General features: G+C 42.4%; 2 protein-coding genes across 2 annotated transcripts; one reads left to right on the top strand and one right to left on the bottom strand.

Annotated features, from left to right (window-relative positions):
* The first annotated feature begins 254 nt into the window (after window positions 1–254).
* LOC140238609 (ileal sodium/bile acid cotransporter-like) lies at window positions 255–20,344 on the top strand. The gene is made up of 5 exons (XM_072318509.1): window positions 255–431; window positions 1,231–1,424; window positions 15,281–15,485; window positions 16,481–16,836; window positions 20,197–20,344. The coding sequence occupies exons 1-5, from the start codon at window positions 255–257 to the stop codon at window positions 20,342–20,344; spliced, it is 1,080 nt and encodes a 359-aa protein (XP_072174610.1).
* On the bottom strand, window positions 10,178–11,215 carry LOC140239309 (paraneoplastic antigen Ma3-like). The gene has a single exon (XM_072319180.1). The coding sequence runs from the start codon at window positions 11,213–11,215 to the stop codon at window positions 10,178–10,180; it is 1,038 nt and encodes a 345-aa protein (XP_072175281.1).
* Window positions 20,345–20,942: the final 598 nt, after the last annotated feature.

The raw sequence follows: 20,942 nt of genomic DNA, 5'->3' as shown, positions 1-20,942 counted from the left end.
CAAAGTAAAATCCTGTTTGTTTGCCCGTGCATTCTGAAGACAGACCTGCTTTCTTTTGTTCTTTATGGTACTTTCAGTCATTTCGTTTTTGTGTAAAGCACCTTGAACATTGAATTATATCGTAAATGGCGCTACAGAAATTTTATGTATTTATCATTATTTTTTATTAATTATAATTATGTATGTCCATTTTGCGTTGATTTATTGCTAGGGAGAATACTGAGAAGGGCGTAACGTTACCTTGCGTCATCGCCATGGAAACGACATGGACCGCTCCCATGCTGTATGACGATTCTCCAGCAGAAAACGGAACAGCCAATGGGAACGTCGAGCAGCTGAAATTGGCCAATCAAGTCGTGCTGGGCGTCACGCTCGGTCTGACTATGGTAGCCATGGGAGCAGCCATTGAGCCCAGCGATTTCAAAGTGGTTGTGAGTATACCGAGGGCGATTACGGGGGATCGACTTCGATATGCACGACCGACCAAATAAAGAGAGATTTTATGGAATCTTATGCATAGGGCAAATGGACATCAAGCTCACATGCAACATCACGGAGTTGTCAATTTCTGCTTGATGGATCACACTATCAAAATTTCATGACTGTATTATTCTTAGTAAGAATTTGTCAAACTTTCATAATGTTTCTTTTGGTTTTTCTGGTTCTTTTCAAACAAACGTATATTTTTAGGATCGACATTCCCGTCCTGTTTAAACGACGAAAACTAGACATTCAAGCAGTGATTTGATTCAAGATGGCACTCTTGGGTTTCACCGGTGACTTCGTGACGCAATATTGAAAGAAAAAACTGTTAGACGGGAAATCGCAAGTACAGGTAGCTACTGCAGAATGTGTCGGTCGTGCAAATCGAAGAAAAAAAAAAACAACAACAACAACAAACCACACACGATATTCACATGGATATCTTCTTCTTGAAGCCTTATACATGGCAGTCCAAGAAGTAATATTATGTGAAAGAATACTAAACATCATGACGCTATCTATGACTGCAATTTCAGTCCCATGTATCTTCACACATTATCTTGTTTCTTTTGCCTTTTTTTTTTTGTCTTGCCTTCAGAGTTACAAAAGTACCTTTAATTAACTACCAATATTTGCAAGTGCATGATAACGACTTTTATACTGTTCCATTATTACGTCTTTTCTTTTCTCTCCCTCTCTCCTCCTCCTCCTCCTCCTCCTCCTCCTCCCTCTTCTTCCCCTTCCTAGTTACGACGCCCAGTGGGCGTGGCAATCGGGTTCGTGTGTCAGGTGGTTCTGATGCCTCTGCTCGGTTTCACCATGGCCTTGGCGCTCCGACTTTCCGCACCGCAGGCCCTCGGTGCGCTGATTACGGCCTCCAGCCCGGGCGGCACTACGTCCAATCTCTTCACCTTCTGGACTGATGGGGACGTCTGCCTAAGGTTCGAAAACAGTGCCGCTTAATGTGATTCAAATATGAAGGGGAAATGACTAGAAATAAAGCGAAATCGTTGATAAATGTGTAGAAGTCTTAAAGGAAACATGAAACGAAATATTAATGTGGATTGAATGAAAGCAACAATATTAGTCAGTTAGTAGAACGTATTTGCGAAGTTTGAAGAAAATCGGACAGTTGCTTCAAAAGTATTTTTTTTTTTATGTTTCCATGCCGTCACCCCTGAATAAGAAGACTACTATAGTTAATGACGTCATGTATGGACAACAATATGAAGAAAATAGGAGAATTCCATAAAATGTGATTTTCATGAAAAGTACACATTTCATGGACTTGTTACTGACATGCATAATTATGTTAAGTGTGATATCACTCTCCCTTTTTCTGAAAGAGGTAAGTCAAGTGTTTTTTTTTCCATTATGCTAGAATGGTGAACATAATATTACATTATGCTGAATTTTCTTCACATTCTTTTTTTATATTTTTGTCCATACCTGACGTCATAATCTGCGTCGTAGTAGTCCTCTTATCCAGCGATGACGGTACCGAAACTTTGAAAAATCGTAACTTTTGCAGCTTTGTTGTCCGATTTTCCTCAAACTTGCACTGAGATGTTTTACTAATACTGCTGATTTGAATCAATCCACATTCATATTTGGGCTTTGGTTTCCTTTACGTGAAATAATACCATGTAAGGGATGACGGAGGGAGTGTGCCTGTTTGTCGAGACTTTGATTAGATTAAAAACGGAACTTTTTAAAGTTTTTAACCAGTGTTAACAGTATACGGTAATGTAGATAACAACAATGATTTAAGGTTTTGTTTACCTCTGGGAGCAGTGATTTAAACAAATGTTCAAGATATCACCTTTGATGCATATGTGTAGGTCAGTCTTACCGCATAAAATTTTTGCAATAAAGCCTAAAATATGAGGAGAAATCATTATTTTCTTATTAAACCATAACTGTATTACGGTTAAGTCTGGAAACATTTTCATTGTAACTATTGTTCACAATTTGTATGTTTAACAATACTTAACATCGATTGTACTGGTTCAAATTTGTACATTGGTTGTTATTATCCTTAAATCAAATTTTAGAACTATTTTGAAGCACTAATGGTGGTTTTTTTTTTTTTTTCATGTGCAATTATTGTGCAAATGGTAAATTACGCCTTTAAGTGAAATGGTCATGTATATTCAATGAATTACCAATCTTATTGCCAATTGAAATGAAGGAAATCTAATATAATTTTGTGATTATCAGGTTTTTATTATGATTATCAATTCTTTACCCATCCATACCCCCACACACGCACGACAATAAACACTCAACGCTCACAAGTACGTGTGGTTGTACCCTAACACGTCCACTGTAGAGTAGTCTGCAGATAACAGATATTGTATGTCACAGGTTTTTTCTAAAAAAACCTGGCCCAGTTCGGGTTTAGTTTATAAACAGGAGATTTACTTCATACAACAAGTACATTGATAAACGGAAATTAATATGAATATGACCGACTTTATTAGGTTTAGGATCAATCGATCAAACCTTCAAATAAACGTGGTTACAATATGTGCAACACAGACAGTAACAATGCAACAAAGATGCAGTCAATTCAATTGTGCTTAACAATAAGTAACAACTGGTACAGCATTCAATATTAAACAGGACAAGGTGTATCCTAAAATTAACAATTTATCAGCTACAGATAAGTCAATGGACTGGTTATTAATTACAATCAATGTAAGGTCGATTATGGGGATTATCGCGGGTCTTGTAGGGCTCGTCCTTTCCCTCAGGCGGAGAGTGTGCCTTCAGCGTGGGATTGCAGTAGATGGGGTCCACTACCAGCTGGAAGGGGGGCCTGATGCAAGGGGCAGGATCGTCTGTATTGGGGGTATGACAGTCGGCTGTATGAGAGCAGCCACAGTACCAACTTTGTGCGTCTTATCTGGCCGATGTCATAACAAGCTCTCCTTCTATCATTTACATCATGGTCTTCACTGTACAGCATTTCAAACAGCTAACACAGTACAAAATAGCTTCCTTTTAACTTGCTTACAAGTATAATGTTCTCACTTCCTTTCCCAAGTCTCAAATACTGGGAGGAAAAGTGATTTCTTTCAAATAATATACAACATAAACAGAGAGGTGGTCAGCCTGCTACCAAAAAGAGAGGAGAGTAGAAAAAGAGGAAATTCAACCTTGAGCAGGTCGGAGTGCGATAGCGAAAGAAGGAGGAGGAAGAGAGAGAGAGAGAGAGAGAGAGAGGGGGGGGGGGTGCGCAGTGGCTGACCACCCACGGAATGTGCAACTTGCACTGAAATGGCAACACTATTAAAATCATACATTCTGTACACCACATTACATACAGCTATTTAGTCACATTTGCAATTTCTACAATGACCTATGTGGCGGATCCTAGACAATCCTACTGTGGTCTCCAGTATTTGTACCAAACTGAAACAAATTCTTAATATATAATCTAAGGACGTCATAACATGATGCACTGGGAAATGATGGTTCTTGTGCCATCAGGCTTGATAGTGTCATAATGACAATCAGATAAAAACTATTCAAATCAATCAAATGAAGAATTACAATGATGCTAACTATATGCAACTACATTAATCAAGGAGTCTGTTGGGAATTACACATCATTATGTGAACAATATTATTATACCAACAATCAGGACGCCAAATGTTGGCTTTATGTCCATACGGTACACAACCAACCCATGGTAGTACCTCCATCTCGTGAAGTATAACCTTAACCTTACTCCTACATTATTACTTTCAACAAGCATATTAACTATTTACAATGATCTCAAGGAATGAGATAAACAAGAGAGGAAAAGGGAAGCGAAAAGGTGGAAGTGAGAATTTAGAATAGTGTAAAGGAGATGGAGAGTGAAGAGAGAAATGGAGAGATAGGGACATACATGTAGTAAGAGAGAGATACTAGCATAGGATAAGAAGAGAAAAACACAGAAACATGATATATAATATTCTTAACACATACAATGTATTTATGATCATAATCATGTGAAAATTATAATCAGCAAATAATGAGGAATCATGTTAGCTTACCTGTATTGGGGGTATGACAGTCGGCTGTATGAGAGCAGCCACAGTACCAACTTTGTGCGTCTTATCTGGCCGATGTCATAACAAGCTCTCACTGGGAGAGTAAAAATCTCTTCCCAATACAGGCTCACTACCGAATTCGACACAATCTCGACTGACCATTAAAACAAAGGACTCTCTATTTCTTCTGACCTCGTACATTCCTGAGACTGGAGTGTAGGGCTACTCCCACTCCCTTCTCTGTGACATGATACCTGTTATGACTTTGAGGTATAATTGAAACGCTAGAGTCTCTCTCCCATACATTATTCTGTTGCTACAGCACAGGTACTAAACTATAGGGCAACAGGGCAAAATCATTACACATAGAACATAATATCAGTGAATAAGGGACATACATGTAGTAAGAGAGAGATACTAGCATAGGATAAGAAGAGAAAAACACAGAAACATGATATATAATATTCTTAACACATACAATGTATTTATGATCATAATCATGTGAAAATTATAATCAGCAAATAATGAGGAATCATGTTAGCTTACCTGTATTGGGGGTATGACAGTCGGCTGTATGAGAGCAGCCACAGTACCAACTTTGTGCGTCTTATCTGGCCGATGTCATAACAAGCTCTCACTGGGAGAGTAAAAATCTCTTCCCAATACAGGCTCACTACCGAATTCGACACAATCTCGACTGACCATTAAAACAAAGGACTCTCTATTTCTTCTGACCTCGTACATTCCTGAGACTGGAGTGTAGGGCTACTCCCACTCCCTTCTCTGTGACATGATACCTGTTATGACTTTGAGGTATAATTGAAACGCTAGAGTCTCTCTCCCATACATTATTCTGTTGCTACAGCACAGGTACTAAACTATAGGGCAACAGGGCAAAATCATTACACATAGAACATAATATCAGTGAATAGTTATTGCATGTGTATGTATTACATATCTCTTCGTCCCATTCATTTGAACGGATTCCTAATTTGTAAACTGGCCAAAAGAACAGGGTCTGACATTTTCCCCTCCTAGAATCGTGTCGTCCCGACATGACGCTATGGAAGTAAGTAGGCATGAAGCAAGGCAAGACTCTGCTTTTGTAAAGCCAACTGCTCTTCAATGAGCTTGACTTTCCTACTCCCCAGAGTGCCATACCAAAGTCGGTCGGGGGGAGCCCGACGCCTTGAAGACCGTCTTGGAGGTATGGGTTGTTCTTCAGCTACATCGGACTGGGTTGACGGCAATGACTCATCTTCCGATAAGTCATCCATAGCTTCATGTGCAGTGGTTTCCTCTGCCTCGCCTATATCAGTCACTTCGGGTAATTCTTCTTCAGGCTCCCTCTGTGCAGGTATGAATTCCTCGGCATGAGGATTCAAGATGGGAGTGGGCTGGTCTGGATTACTAATGGATAGACGTCGGCGGGGAGCCGGGGTTGGACGAGTTTCAATGACAACAGGGTCCAAAATATCTTGTACTACAATGTCCGAGTCGGTAGATGAATTATCAGGGACACGAGATGGCTGAGGGTTCTTAGCAGCTAGTCGCTTGGATGTCCTGGGCCGTGGTGTCGGTGCTGGTCTTGGGGGTGCGACAGGGATGTCTGGTTCAGATGGAAGGAAACCACATGGGAGGAGAAGGTTTCGATGGAGTGTACGTTCAGGGCCATCATCGTCCATTGGCTTTACGACATAAACAGGCATGTCAGCACTGATTCGCCGAATGACGCGATATTGTTTACTTCTCCACCGGTCTGCCAATTTGTGTTTGCCCTTGAGACCAACATTCTTCACCAGTACTCTGTCTCCAACAGCCAGGGCATGGTCCCGAACAGACACGTCATGACGCTTCTTCTGGTAGGCCGCATTCTTCTGGGCTTGGGTAGCAGCAAGCTTATGGGCTTGGTTTAAGCTGCGGCGCAGGTCTTGGATGTACTTGTGGTGGGACTTGGCGGAGGCTTGCGGCTTGGTGATGCCGAACTGCACATCAATGGGCAGGCGGGGCTCTCTCCCAAACATGAGCATGTAGGGTGATGCTCCCGTAGAAGTGTGTCTCGTGCAATTGTACGCGTGCACTAGGGGTCTAACGTAGAGCCGCCACTGCTGCTTCTTGTCGTCCTCAAGGGTGCCAAGCATGTTGATAAGGGTCTGGTTGAACCTTTCTACCTGGCCGTTCCCCTGAGGATGGTAGGGAGTCGTCCTTGATTTACGGATGCCAGCCAGTTGGCATAGCTCCGAAATAAGGCTGGCTTCAAAATCTCTCCCCTGGTCGGAGTGCAGCCTCTCAGGAAACCCGTAATGGATGAAAAATTGTTCCCACAGCACTCTTGCAACAGTCTTGGCTGTCTGATCTTTGGTTGGATATGCTTGCGCATACCGGGTGAAATGATCAGTTATGACTAGTATGTTGGAAGTATTCTTGTTGTCTGGCTCCAAGGACAGGAAATCCATGCATACTAGTTCCATTGGGGCAGTCGTTGTAATATTAACTAGGGGTGCTGCTCTCTGGGCTCTCTGCTTCCGTTGCACACACCTCTCGCAAGTACGACATCTGTGCTCTACTTCTGCATCCATACGCGGCCAGTAGAATCTGGATCTAAGGAGGTCGAAGGTCCTCTCTTGTCCTAAGTGGCCAACGTCATCATGGAGAAGGCGAAACGCTTCTGCTCGATGGCTACGTGGTAGAACAAGTTGTCTTGCCCGGTTGCCTCGAGGGGCAGCGCTCACCTTGTATAAAACACCGTTGTCCATTTGGAGGTTTTTACGATGCCGCAGGATCACTCTGGCTTCCTCTGCCATCTCTGATCTCATCTTCGTTGTTAGAGGAGTGCCACTCTCTATCAACTCTATAACTTGGCGGATGGGGTCATCTTCTAGCTGCAGCCTTCTCCAGTCTGCAGGACTTAAGCTTGGCAATGCAGTTTCTCCTAAACCACCTGAAGCAAACTCATCAGGAATGGCCCCTTCTGAATCAGTAATGACATCCACTAGGGCACACCCTCCACCATCATTCTCTGCATCTTCACCCTCAGTGTCCTGGCCAGAAATGCTGAATTCATGACTCTGACAGACTGCTCGGAATGCCTCTGGTGAGCAGATACCATCACCAGGGTCTCTGAGACGCTCTTTGAGTTTGAAGATCCTCTCTTGTGTGCTCGTGAATTCCTCGTCATCCCCCTGAGAAGCTTGCGGCATCCTGGATAAGGCATCTGCGTCTGCGTTTGTCTTGCCAGGCCTATACTTGAGTGTGAAGTCAAAGTTGGCTAGAGCTGCCAACCAACGATGACTTGTGGCATCAAGCTTTGCCGATGAAAGAACGTAGGTGAGAGGGTTGTTATCTGTCACTACGGTGAATGTGGCACCATGGAGATAGTCTATGAACTTTTCAGTGACGGCCCACTTCACAGCCAGAAATTCTAGCTTGTGAGCCGGGTAGTTGGCCTCACTCTTGGAGAGTCCCCTGCTGGCGTACGCTATTGGTCTTTCTCTGCCATCAACTCGTTGGTAGAGTGCTGCACCGATGCCACAAGTACTAGCGTCTGTGTGTAGGATGAATGGTGCGGAGTAATCAGCAAAGGCCAGTATGGGTGCTGAGGTTAGCAGGTCTCTCAACCTCTGAAATGCAACTTGGCACTCAACACCCCAATTGTTGCCAAAGGGTGTTGTGGGTTTGGGTCTGCTGGGCTTCTCTTGACCGCCACCTGGTTTCCTACCTCGTTTCCGGACTGGTTCATACAACTTCATCACATCATGGAGGGGTTTTGCAACTCTGCTGTAGTGTGGAATGAAGCGTCGATAGTAGCCAGTAAAGCCCAAGAATGTTTTCAGTTCCTTGGCGGAGTTAGGCTGTGGCCATTGCTGGACTGCAGACACTTTGCTTGGATCGGTGCTAACCCCGTCTTGTGATACCACATGCCCAAGACACTTGACAGATGTCTGGGCGAAACAACACTTTTCTGGGTTCAGCTTCAGTCCGAAATCCTTCAGCCTAGTCAGGACCTTGTCTAGTCGTTGGAGGTGTTCCTCAAATGAAGAAGAAAAGACCAAGAGGTCATCCAAGTACACCAGTACATCAGTCATGCTCATCTCCCCCATGCACCTTTCCATCAGGCGTTGGAAGGTAGCAGGAGCGTTTGTTATCCCTTGGGGCATCCTGTTGAACTCGAAGAACCCCAAGGGACACCAAAAGGCAGTCTTCTGTTTGTCTGCCTCGTCCATCTCCACTTGGTAGTATCCGGATTTGAGATCCAGAGTGGAAAACCAGGCGGCTCCAGACAAGGTGTGCAGGGTGTCTTCAATCTTGGGTATATTGTATTGGTCTCGTATAGTCCGCTGATTTAACTTCCGATAGTCAATGCAGAGCCGGAGGTCGCCATTTTTCTTTCTCACCAATACAATCGGAGATGCATATGGGCTCTGCGAGTCACGGATAATCCCTTTGTCCTTCAGCTCCTGAAGGTGGCGACGGGTATCTTCATAGTCGGCCGGGGGAATACGCCTGCAACTCTCACGAAACGGTGTCTCATCGGTCAGCCGAATTTGGTGCTTAACAGCGGACGTGCATCCAATATCAAGGTCATCGGTAGAGCACACATCTCGATGGGAATGAAGTAGGCTGCTTAATCTCTGTTTGTCTTCCTCAGGTAATGAAGAGCCTTCAATCTGATTCTGGAACAGGACATCATTTGGTGGGGACCTACTGCCCTCTGTAGTGTGGCACTGGGCATGCCACGATGGAGGGTGGGGTCCTGGGTGATCACTGGTCATCATTGGCGTTAAGTTGTCGGCTGCGTATGCCTTTGCTATCACTGCTCCAGGAGGGAGCTCTACATCACGATTAGACATATTAGTCACAATTAGTTCACACGCATTTGCAGATGTCCTTGACAGGTTGGTGAAGGTCCTCCCTATCATCAGACCTCCTGCGGAGAAACAGCCCTCTTCTCTCTCAATGAGGACTGCAGCTGGATTGTGGGGAGAACATTCAATAGAGGCGGGCAGCATCCTTGTCTCTCCACTTTTCAACTGCACTGATGTAGTCTTAGGTAGACGGACATCCAGGGCTTGCTCATCTAAAGTGAGGTCAGTATTCAACGATTCCAAGTGTTGAAAAGCTGAGATAAGGGGGCTCTTAACCTTCATAGTCTGGAGGAAATTGGTCCCATTCTCCTGCTTGCACTTGTCTAGCATTCGTCTCACAACACTGGTGTTGGTGCCGATAAGGAGGGGAGCCCTATCTCGGCCATTTCTGGTGGGTGTTACGAGTGCGAGAGTGGTCGTCTCTGCTTCCACGCCGGCTGCTTTGGAGGGAAACCGCAGATGTATCTCTATGTACCCAATGTAGGGTACCTTGCTACCGCTCGCACCCACAACCAGCAAATCCTCTAATGGCTCCAAGGGACGGTGCTTCAGATGCTGTCTGTAGAACGCTTCCGACAAACACGTCACCTGGGAGCCAGTATCCACTAGGCATTCACACTGGGTGCCATCAACTAAAGCCACAACTGTGGGTTGGTTACCCACAAGAGAGCTTGGCGGAACTTTGGAGGGTCCTGTCTTGGCCCTAGATTCATGGAACTCTGTGTGAAGAGGTGCACTCTGTCTTATGGGACTTTCCTTTCCCCGTGTGGCCACCGGTCGTCCCGTTACTGATGGCCGCCTCCATTTCCCGCTGACTGGGTTCGCGACACCATCTTGGATTGCACAAGGGCGGCATTCGTCTCTCCGTTGCACTGTTCCATTCGGTGCCCATCCTCTCCACAGTTGTAACAAAACATTGTCCGCCTTCTTCTTTGATTGCGTGGGGGCCCCCTTGAAAATGAGTTGGTAGTTGCTGCCAGCTGCTGTTGGAGTGACATGACTTGTTTCTGCAGCTCAGCAATGCGGTCATCAGAAGGGGAGGCTGCAGTTTGTTCGGCTGAAAGAGCCTTTTTCTTGCCCGTGTGTCCTCCCTTCCGGCGCTCCGCCTTGTCAAGCTGCTTCTGCTCCTCCTGTCTAATCTCCTGGAGTAGGGCAACGAAAGTGGGTGGTGTAGGCCGCCGTTTGAGGTCGAGTGCCACCAGAAGAGGATCATTGTAAAGGCAACCTCTCAAAAACTGTTGCACTCTAACATTGTCTCCTCGTTCTTTGGCAACTCCGCCGGCATCAAGGGCTCGTGAGAGGTGACTTTGCAGACGAAGGAGGTATTCAGCTGCTGTTTCATGCTCCTGCTGGTAGCACTCGCTAAATTTCAAGTAGAGTTCATCCCCATCAGTTGTCGACCCGTATGCCTTCTCAAGACCTTCAAGACACTGGACTGCGGTAACATCCTTTCCCAGTGCCCAAATGATGTCACTGGCAGGTGGGAGTAGCGATTCAGCAATCCTGTTGTACTTTTCGGAGTCTGACAGATCTTTAGCCTCCACGAGCTGTTGGGCAGGACGCCGCCAACTTTCGAAATCAAACTCCCCACTTGGCACAGGGGAACGTCCAGAGAAGAGTCTGAGTCTCCTTCGCTGGATGGAAGATGACTTCACGACGTGTTTGACTATGGTCTCTTGGACAGCTTTTGGTATGGTCACCTCTGGGTTTGACTGGGAGGATACAGGGGGATCTAAAGACAAATCGGCAAGGGTTTTGCCATGTTCTCCAAGTAGCTTAGCCAGGGCAGCTTGGAAATCAGATTTCTCTTCTTGCTGGGACATGATTGCAAGATCTTTGTTAGCTTGTCAACAGGAACAAAAATATTGCAGAGCAAAAACAAATAGAATTGACCAAAAAAAAAAAAAGCACCCAAATTTCAATATTCAAATATTATGGAAAATTTGTGTCAAAACTATAAAGTGTTCACAACAACTAAATTAAGTTAACAGTGTATAGAAATTGACATCTGTCAGTAGTAGGCCACTACTGCACAATTGACTTTAAATGAAGGGTGATTATTGAAATGATCACACTTAAACATAAAAATATGCTATGTCCACTTGGGGTTACATAAATTGCAGTTATCTCATAGTATCACAACAAGTAACAAATATATCAAAGTTAACCCTTCAAATCAATTCTGTATGTGCTATTAGCATAAGGTGCGAAAAAAATTAAATAACTGTTTTAAAAAGTTATCAACAATTCTGAAAAAATTTGAAAATGATACAAAATTTCTCTTCAAAATTACAATCCGGGCAGTGCCTCCATTTTTGTCACAGGTTTTTTCTAAAAAAACCTGGCCCAGTTCGGGTTTAGTTTATAAACAGGAGATTTACTTCATACAACAAGTACATTGATAAACGGAAATTAATATGAATATGACCGACTTTATTAGGTTTAGGATCAATCGATCAAACCTTCAAATAAACGTGGTTACAATATGTGCAACACAGACAGTAACAATGCAACAAAGATGCAGTCAATTCAATTGTGCTTAACAATAAGTAACAACTGGTACAGCATTCAATATTAAACAGGACAAGGTGTATCCTAAAATTAACAATTTATCAGCTACAGATAAGTCAATGGACTGGTTATTAATTACAATCAATGTAAGGTCGATTATGGGGATTATCGCGGGTCTTGTAGGGCTCGTCCTTTCCCTCAGGCGGAGAGTGTGCCTTCAGCGTGGGATTGCAGTAGATGGGGTCCACTACCAGCTGGAAGGGGGGCCTGATGCAAGGGGCAGGATCGTCTGTATTGGGGGTATGACAGTCGGCTGTATGAGAGCAGCCACAGTACCAACTTTGTGCGTCTTATCTGGCCGATGTCATAACAAGCTCTCCTTCTATCATTTACATCATGGTCTTCACTGTACAGCATTTCAAACAGCTAACACAGTACAAAATAGCTTCCTTTTAACTTGCTTACAAGTATAATGTTCTCACTTCCTTTCCCAAGTCTCAAATACTGGGAGGAAAAGTGATTTCTTTCAAATAATATACAACATAAACAGAGAGGTGGTCAGCCTGCTACCAAAAAGAGAGGAGAGTAGAAAAAGAGGAAATTCAACCTTGAGCAGGTCGGAGTGCGATAGCGAAAGAAGGAGGAGGAAGAGAGAGAGAGAGAGAGAGAGAGAGAGGGGGGGGGGGGGTGCGCAGTGGCTGACCACCCACGGAATGTGCAACTTGCACTGAAATGGCAACACTATTAAAATCATACATTCTGTACACCACATTACATACAGCTATTTAGTCACATTTGCAATTTCTACAATGACCTATGTGGCGGATCCTAGACAATCCTACTGTGGTCTCCAGTATTTGTACCAAACTGAAACAAATTCTTAATATATAATCTAAGGACGTCATAACATGATGCACTGGGAAATGATGGTTCTTGTGCCATCAGGCTTGATAGTGTCATAATGACAATCAGATAAAAACTATTCAAATCAATCAAATGAAGAATTACAATGATGCTAACTATATGCAACTACATTAATCAAGGAGTCTGTTGGGAATTACACATCATTATGTGAACAATATTATTATACCAACAATCAGGACGCCAAATGTTGGCTTTATGTCCATACGGTACACAACCAACCCATGGTAGTACCTCCATCTCGTGAAGTATAACCTTAACCTTACTCCTACATTATTACTTTCAACAAGCATATTAACTATTTACAATGATCTCAAGGAATGAGATAAACAAGAGAGGAAAAGGGAAGCGAAAAGGTGGAAGTGAGAATTTAGAATAGTGTAAAGGAGATGGAGAGTGAAGAGAGAAATGGAGAGATAGGGACATACATGTAGTAAGAGAGAGATACTAGCATAGGATAAGAAGAGAAAAACACAGAAACATGATATATAATATTCTTAACACATACAATGTATTTATGATCATAATCATGTGAAAATTATAATCAGCAAATAATGAGGAATCATGTTAGCTTACCTGTATTGGGGGTATGACAGTCGGCTGTATGAGAGCAGCCACAGTACCAACTTTGTGCGTCTTATCTGGCCGATGTCATAACAAGCTCTCACTGGGAGAGTAAAAATCTCTTCCCAATACAGGCTCACTACCGAATTCGACACAATCTCGACTGACCATTAAAACAAAGGACTCTCTATTTCTTCTGACCTCGTACATTCCTGAGACTGGAGTGTAGGGCTACTCCCACTCCCTTCTCTGTGACATGATACCTGTTATGACTTTGAGGTATAATTGAAACGCTAGAGTCTCTCTCCCATACATTATTCTGTTGCTACAGCACAGGTACTAAACTATAGGGCAACAGGGCAAAATCATTACACATAGAACATAATATCAGTGAATAGTTATTGCATGTGTATGTATTACATATCTCTTCGTCCCATTCATTTGAACGGATTCCTAATTTGTAAACTGGCCAAAAGAACAGGGTCTGACATGTATTTCATTCAAAGCATTCTTCTCAAAGTGAGATGAATAGATTTGCGCGGTCAACCCCCAAATAACCCCCCAAAAGACCATCCCCCCCCCCCCCGATACTGTGCGTGATCCTTGTAAATTCATGAGCGATTATACTCTACGAATTCTTGCAGGTATGATGAAATCATTTTTTTTTTCACTGAAATGTATTCAAATTTTCCTCTATCTGCCTATTCACTTATAGATATAATATAATATTATCTCCTCCAGTCTTTTAAATACTTCTCCGTCAATTCTTTGTTACACACACGTAAGGTGACTATTGCCGCATTATATGAATGTTTGCTTCGCGATGGAATGCCGCTATATAGAAATTAGATGTTTAGATGGAGGTATTTTGGTTACCGTTCTGCTGCGGGGTATTAATTTGTCAGAAGAATGAATGGTTGATGATACAGGACATACGTAGTAGGTGAAAGGTCAGAAGTGAGGTATACTAGTAATCAGAGTGACGGAGTGACGTGAATGGAAATCTTGGTTGGGAATTTAAAATATACTTTTAAATGGGTTAGTCAAATACCGGTTAGTGATTGGCTAAACACAGTCACGTGATGAGGGGCAGAGGGCACATTCGTTATGTTCGCCCATGGGCGAACCATTTTTGTAATGTTCTCCCATGGGAAAACATTTTCACGTAACCAGTGACGGAAGGCCTAGGACCGTGCGGGCACAGTGAATTTGGCTCTGCAACACGCGAGCGAGTGCATGCGTTGTGCTGGTGGATGACGTTGACGTACTTGACGTATTTGACTAACCCACATAATATACAGTATCAGATGATGACTTTTGATGTCTGGAACATGTACCAAACGTTCCACCCCAGGGTTTAAAATGCTCTTTCGGGAGGCTATAAGTCCCTCAATAGCCTTTCAATTCCTTCGGGTTGAACATTCGGTATGTTCCCTCCCCCGCCAGTCATCATCTATATAATGTTCTATATACTTGGCATTTTTGCCAGTGCGATGGAACATACGAATGGACCCTTCGTTCCTATGGAAGCGCGCAAAGCTCTCTCACCTCCACCCACCTCACGTTTGCAATGTTCTCAGGCATAGTAGTCTGTAAGAATGCGTGGAAGTTGAATTTGCAACACTCTGGTTTATAACGCGTGACATCAAAGTCTAATTTTGTTTGTTTGTTTGTTTGTTTGTTTTTGTTTTTGTTTTACCAAACACTGACTCCAAGAATGCTGAAACCTAATTAGGCCTTTTATGTGTGTGCTAGAGTTAATAATCACCATGGTGTATATTTTTGTTCGTTTGGCAGTGAATGAGTTGCATGTATCCTAAATATATTATTTCCCACTGCGTGCCAACGTTTGGTTTGTTTGTTTGTTTGTCTTCGTGGTTCTTGATTTATAGTGTTGTCATGACTACGATATCCACCGTGGTCACGTTCGGCTCCATGCCGCTAAACCTCTTCATCTACGGACGACGATGGACGAGTGATGGCGCGGTGATTCCGTACAAGAACATCCTCATCGCTCTCGCCTCCCTCGTCGGACCCGTCATCGTCGGCATGCTCATCCGATGGAAGTCCAAGGAATGGGCGAAGAGGATCGGAACGGTAATATCAAATGGGAAACGCGAGACATCGCTGAGTCTCATGTACCATTCAGTGCGTTGTGCTGTTTGTTAGTTCATTCGCTCTTGTTTTTGTGCATGCACGAGTGTGTGTCTTTCATATCAGTGTGCAAATAATTTCACAACATGTTATTCCTTAATAGAGAATTCAAATTAGAAAAAAAAAAGGAAGAATGACAGGAGAGAAATGTTTCTGTCAATTTCTAATTCATTAATTTGACCCCAGTAAATGAAAAATGTTTTAAAAGGTAGATCTGTGCAGAAAGTAGCAATTTCAATCACGGTTTCAATCTCTCTAGCAAAGTAAACAATAATAACAACAAAAACAATGAGATAGTAATAACAATATCTTATTCTTGGAATATAGGACCTAATATCAATGGCCAACTTTAAAGTCACACTAATATATGTTATTTGGCCTTATATGAAACAAAGGACCTTGCAGTCTTGCGATTGTCAAAGCTCTTGGGTTTGTGGACCACCAGTTGGAGTGCCTGGCATTAAAGGGGCATCATAAACGATTTTCATAATTTCACATTATGTAGTACATAATTCAACAACTCCATGTATAGATTTGTGGAATTTATCGTGGTTATTGAGCAGAGAAACAATACTTTGAAAAACCTTCAACAAATTACACCGAACGAGGCTCACATATTTCAGAAGTGTAGCGGTGTAATTCCATTACAATACCGCTTGCTCGCGAGTTCACCAGTGTATGCCTTCTTATTTTGTGCTGCTTCCTTCCTTGAGCCCCAACTCGTGCGTTGTTATTGGTGACCCTGCCATGTCATCATCCTCGTTCATTGCAATTTGTTATAAATTGTGAAAATATTCTTATTCTTCATCCCAATTATCATAAATGCTGAAACTCTGTCCTCAGTATAACTAATTCATAGTTGTTCAAATGTAAAAATTTGAAAATCATCTGGGGGTCTCCTGTTTTCAGAGAGGCTTTTTTTTTACCTCCTAATACAGCCGTTCGGCGCCATCGGCATGATGGGGATAGCTACCAGCGTGGTGCTCACCATCCTCATCAACCCGGCCATCTTCTCGTCGTCGTGGAAACTCTTCTTCGCTCCCCTGGCCCACATGTGGACTGGCTGGGCGCTGGGCTACATCTTCGCCCGCCTCTGCCGCCAGCCCCACAAGCAGAGCCGCACCATCGCCTTCGAGACTGGCCTCCAGCAGGTTGGCATCGCCCTCACCCTCATCACCTTCTCCTACAAGGGCGACCACGAGCTCTTCATCGGCGTCATCGTCTACCCTATGATCTTCGGCCCTTTCAGCATCATCAGCTTCAGCTCCTTCACCCTGGCCTATCAGCTGTATAGGTGAGATTCATCACAACTGATGCCCCTTTCATGCTTGGCAAATTTCACCCGAGATTACCCGAACGGTAAATTCTGGGATGCAATGCAGCGTGACTGTTCAGAAATCTGTCCCTCGCACAGTCCGTGGTAAACTAGCGGGTGTCCCCGAGATCTGTTGGGTACACGCGGGTTCAGTTATAGCATGAAAGGCATCTGAGCCACGTACCGTGTCGTCATGTTGCTCAATCACTTGATGGACAGGGACCTCCCCCCCCCCCCCTCACCCAAATAAAAAAGACCTTAAAACTTCTTGTGTACATGGTTAATTGATATTATTGAACACGGCGAGTGATATGGAGTTAAATCATGCTGGTAATGCCTTTCCCAAAAAGTAAACTGTCTTAAATCGAGCTCTGACACCCATCGGTCGATTACCTTAAGCGATACCGATAATTGTTATCGATCAGCCAATATACAGTATATTGCTTTGTCGTTCTCAGCACTGAGTGGGGGGGGGGGGGGTGGGGGTCAGGCTGGAATTGCCTGACCGAAATATGGTGATCCTGTCCCAATTATATCAAGTACGACGTGGTGCAAACAGTATGTGGTTCATACCAGACAAATCAAAATAATGACATATATTTTCAATTTAGTCCTGGCGTATATTCAACAAAAAAAAAAAGAGAATAGCCTAAGGCTCCTCAACTTTTCATGTGGTTGCAGGAAAAGTTTCCAGATGAATTTTTCAGAAAAAGGGCTTACCTCAATACGCCAACACAAACACACAACTTGAAATGACCACTTTCATAATTCCCGCGTTCAACACGGCTAGTGGAACACGGTTCAGCAGACGACGAACAACACTGACCTCAACTTTATCTACCCGAGTATGCCATTATTTTGAGAACAACCTGCACACAAGGACCAATACGAAGTATTGGATCATCCCAGCCTGACGCTGAATATTTTGCTCTACCTAACGGCAGCACCAGCAACAGGGTCTAATGCGAGGATATCTTTCAATTCCAATTTTAATTTATTTCTGCAACTTTTTTTTTTCAAGAATACAATGTTAAAACGAAAACACATTAAAACTGGTTTTGGTTAAATATACGAACTTTTTTTTTCTTTTTTAAGGAAGATCAAGTGTCCACACAAAGTCATGAAATCATTTAGAAACAAAATGCAATAAAATTGTTGCATTTTCACTCATCTTGCAAAGAGAGGGAAATCACTTCCTTATTCCTCATGACCCCTGTACATGCTCTTCACTTGTTTAACCCTTTTTGTGGACAGCGCATGTGTATAATGCTATGGGATTTTTCTGTGCCAATTTGAACTCAGAGCAAGGAAAAGGGTTAAAGGGGCATTCCGGACGATTTTCATAATTTCACATCATGTAGTACATAAATCAACAGCTTCATGTATAGATTTGTAGAATTTATTGTGGTTCTTGAGCAGAGAAACAGTACTTTCAAAAACCTTAAACAAATAACACTGAACAAAGATGATGACATAGGAGCCTCACATATCTCAGAAATGTAGCAGTGTCATTCCATTACAATACCGCATGCTTGCAAGCTCACCTGTGTGTAATCTATGCATGCCTTCTTCTTTTGTGCTGCTTCCTTGAGCCACATCTCATGCATTCTTATGGTGAGGCTGCCATGTCATCATCCTTGTTCATTGCAATTTGTTATAAACTTCGAAAACATTCTTATTTTTCATCCCAATCATTATAAATCCTGAAACTCTGTACCCAGTATAACTAATTTATAAATGTTCAAATGTAAAAATTTGAAAATCATCCGGAGGTCTCCTTTAACTGTTGTTTCTCAGAGAAGAAGACGACAGGCTGTTAAGCTTGATTTGTTTTTTGTGATACTATCATTACTTCATGTAGAGCCCCTTTAAAACGTCTCTTCGTCGTTTCGAAATGTGTAGAATATGTCACCCAACCCATGGAGAATACACGAGAGCTAGCAGCACGAAAAAAAGACCATCCCAGCTCCAAATCCCCCTGCACATGAGTATTATGATGCCATTATGTTTGTGTGTTTGCATTCATATACAGTATAATGAGAAAGGTTATGATACATACTTTTATTATGATATTCCATTGAGTTATTTTGCATATTTTGCAGTGTGTCGAACAATGTTCATTGATATTATTATCTCCAATGCACGTTGGCTTGGTGATTCGGTAATCACTTGGCAAATAGCAGCCGTTACATTCTTAAAGTTGTTTTCAATATATATTTTTGTGTATATACAGCACTATTCTTTGCTCTTTATGTTTTTATATGTATTTCTTTACTTTGGTATCCCCTGTTTTAGTGTGCTGTAGGCATACAGATCAATAATGATGACATCAAATAATATATGTCAGTGACAGAATGAATAGATTAATTCATTGATTGAGTGGTTGTATTTCCGCAAGAAGAAAATATGAACATTACTTTATACCGAGTAATACTAAGAAACTTATCACAAAAGTACATTAAGCTATGACTGGATGGCCATAGTTGTATAATTGATGGAAATCCATAGTGCCTTGAAATAATACAGGAGCAACTCAACAACTGGTATGCATGTTTTCACGAACTCCATGTATTCGGTGATCGTGACCTGATTTCCGAAGAGGTGGACCTATATCCGACAACCGCAATAAATGTGGTATCGAAATGTTCGGAACGTAATGACAGGAAAGAAAGGTCATGTAGGATGAATTCGAAAGTAACACCCGTTGCCAGGGAGCGGAAAAAAATAATATCCGTAGAAAGTGAGACGACCTCAGCTCTTTTTGTCATTATCTTGCTATGATCCAGTTCACTAGTACACTGGTTTAAAAGAGATCTCCGAATTAATTTTCAGACTTTTACATTTGAACAACTATAAAGTAATTACACTGAGTAGTCAGTACAGAGTTTCAGAATTTATAGTGATTGGGATGAGGAATAAGAATGCTTTCAAAAATAAATTGATAACAAATTACAACGAACAAGGATGATGACATCACATGGCAGCCTCGCCGTAAGAGTGTATGAGTTGGGGCTCAAGGAAGCAAAACAAAAGAAGGCATGCATATATTTTACACAGGTGAACTTGTTAAGCAAGCGGTATTGTGTATAATAGAATTACACTGCTACATTTCTGACATATATGTGAGGCTCTTGTGTCATCAGCACTGTTCAGTGTAATTTGTGTAAGATTTTTCAGAGCATTGGTTTCTCTGGTCAAGGACCACAATTAATTCCACAAATATATACGCGGAGCTGTTGATTTGTGTACTACATGATATGAAATTATGAATATCGTCTGGAATGCCCCTTTAAAGTGTGCATCTCATTATTGTTATTTTTCCCCTAATACTTGAAACAGACGCTTCAAACCGGAGGAAAATGTTGCCGGATCGGAACATAATATGGATTATGACGAGCTCCCTCAACGGCAGATCGAGAATGGGGAGAAGCGCCGACCGAGCAAGGATTGTGACAGCTCTAACGAAAAATCTGAAAATCAAGTGTAGCCGATTCGATTTCATTGTGAAGACGAATCATTTCTGTGACTATGTAGCAAGCGAAATCATTTTTTATATTGCCCACCGTTTTTCTTTCTTTAAAACTGAAATAGCTTTTTTTCCTTTTTTGTACATTATTAACCCTATTCTAACTGGGCTATTTGAGACCAAGTTTTTACTGAGGGGGGGGGGGGGGGGTCAATTTGACCCCCCCCCCCCCCCCCTTCAGATCTCGGCCGCCGATCGCGCGATCGCCACGAAATTTTGCCTGAAGATAGAGCTGGATGTCAACTACAAGATTACATCGTCATACAATAGAAAAATATTGCCTTTCTATTTTTAATAAATTAATTATGCAAATTTGTGCATGAAATCATATTTTCACCTATAACTCCATTAAAAAGACTGGAGGATTGCTAAATTTTTGTGTCAAAATTCCTCAAGACACATCAAATAATTTTTGTGTAAAAAAATAGCTCAATTGAAATTAATTTCTTTTGTTTTTTATTGTTTTGTTAATTTCTTATATATTTGATTGTTTTTTCAACCTATTGTTTTCCATTGTTTTTTTTGCCAAAACTTGTTGCAGGCACTTTTTCAGGCTTAT

Source organism: Diadema setosum, chromosome 15 (assembly GCF_964275005.1).
Source record: "Diadema setosum chromosome 15, eeDiaSeto1, whole genome shotgun sequence".
Classification (NCBI taxonomy): domain Eukaryota; kingdom Metazoa; phylum Echinodermata; class Echinoidea; order Diadematoida; family Diadematidae; genus Diadema; species Diadema setosum.
This window is presented reverse-complemented; position numbering and strand designations above follow the sequence as displayed.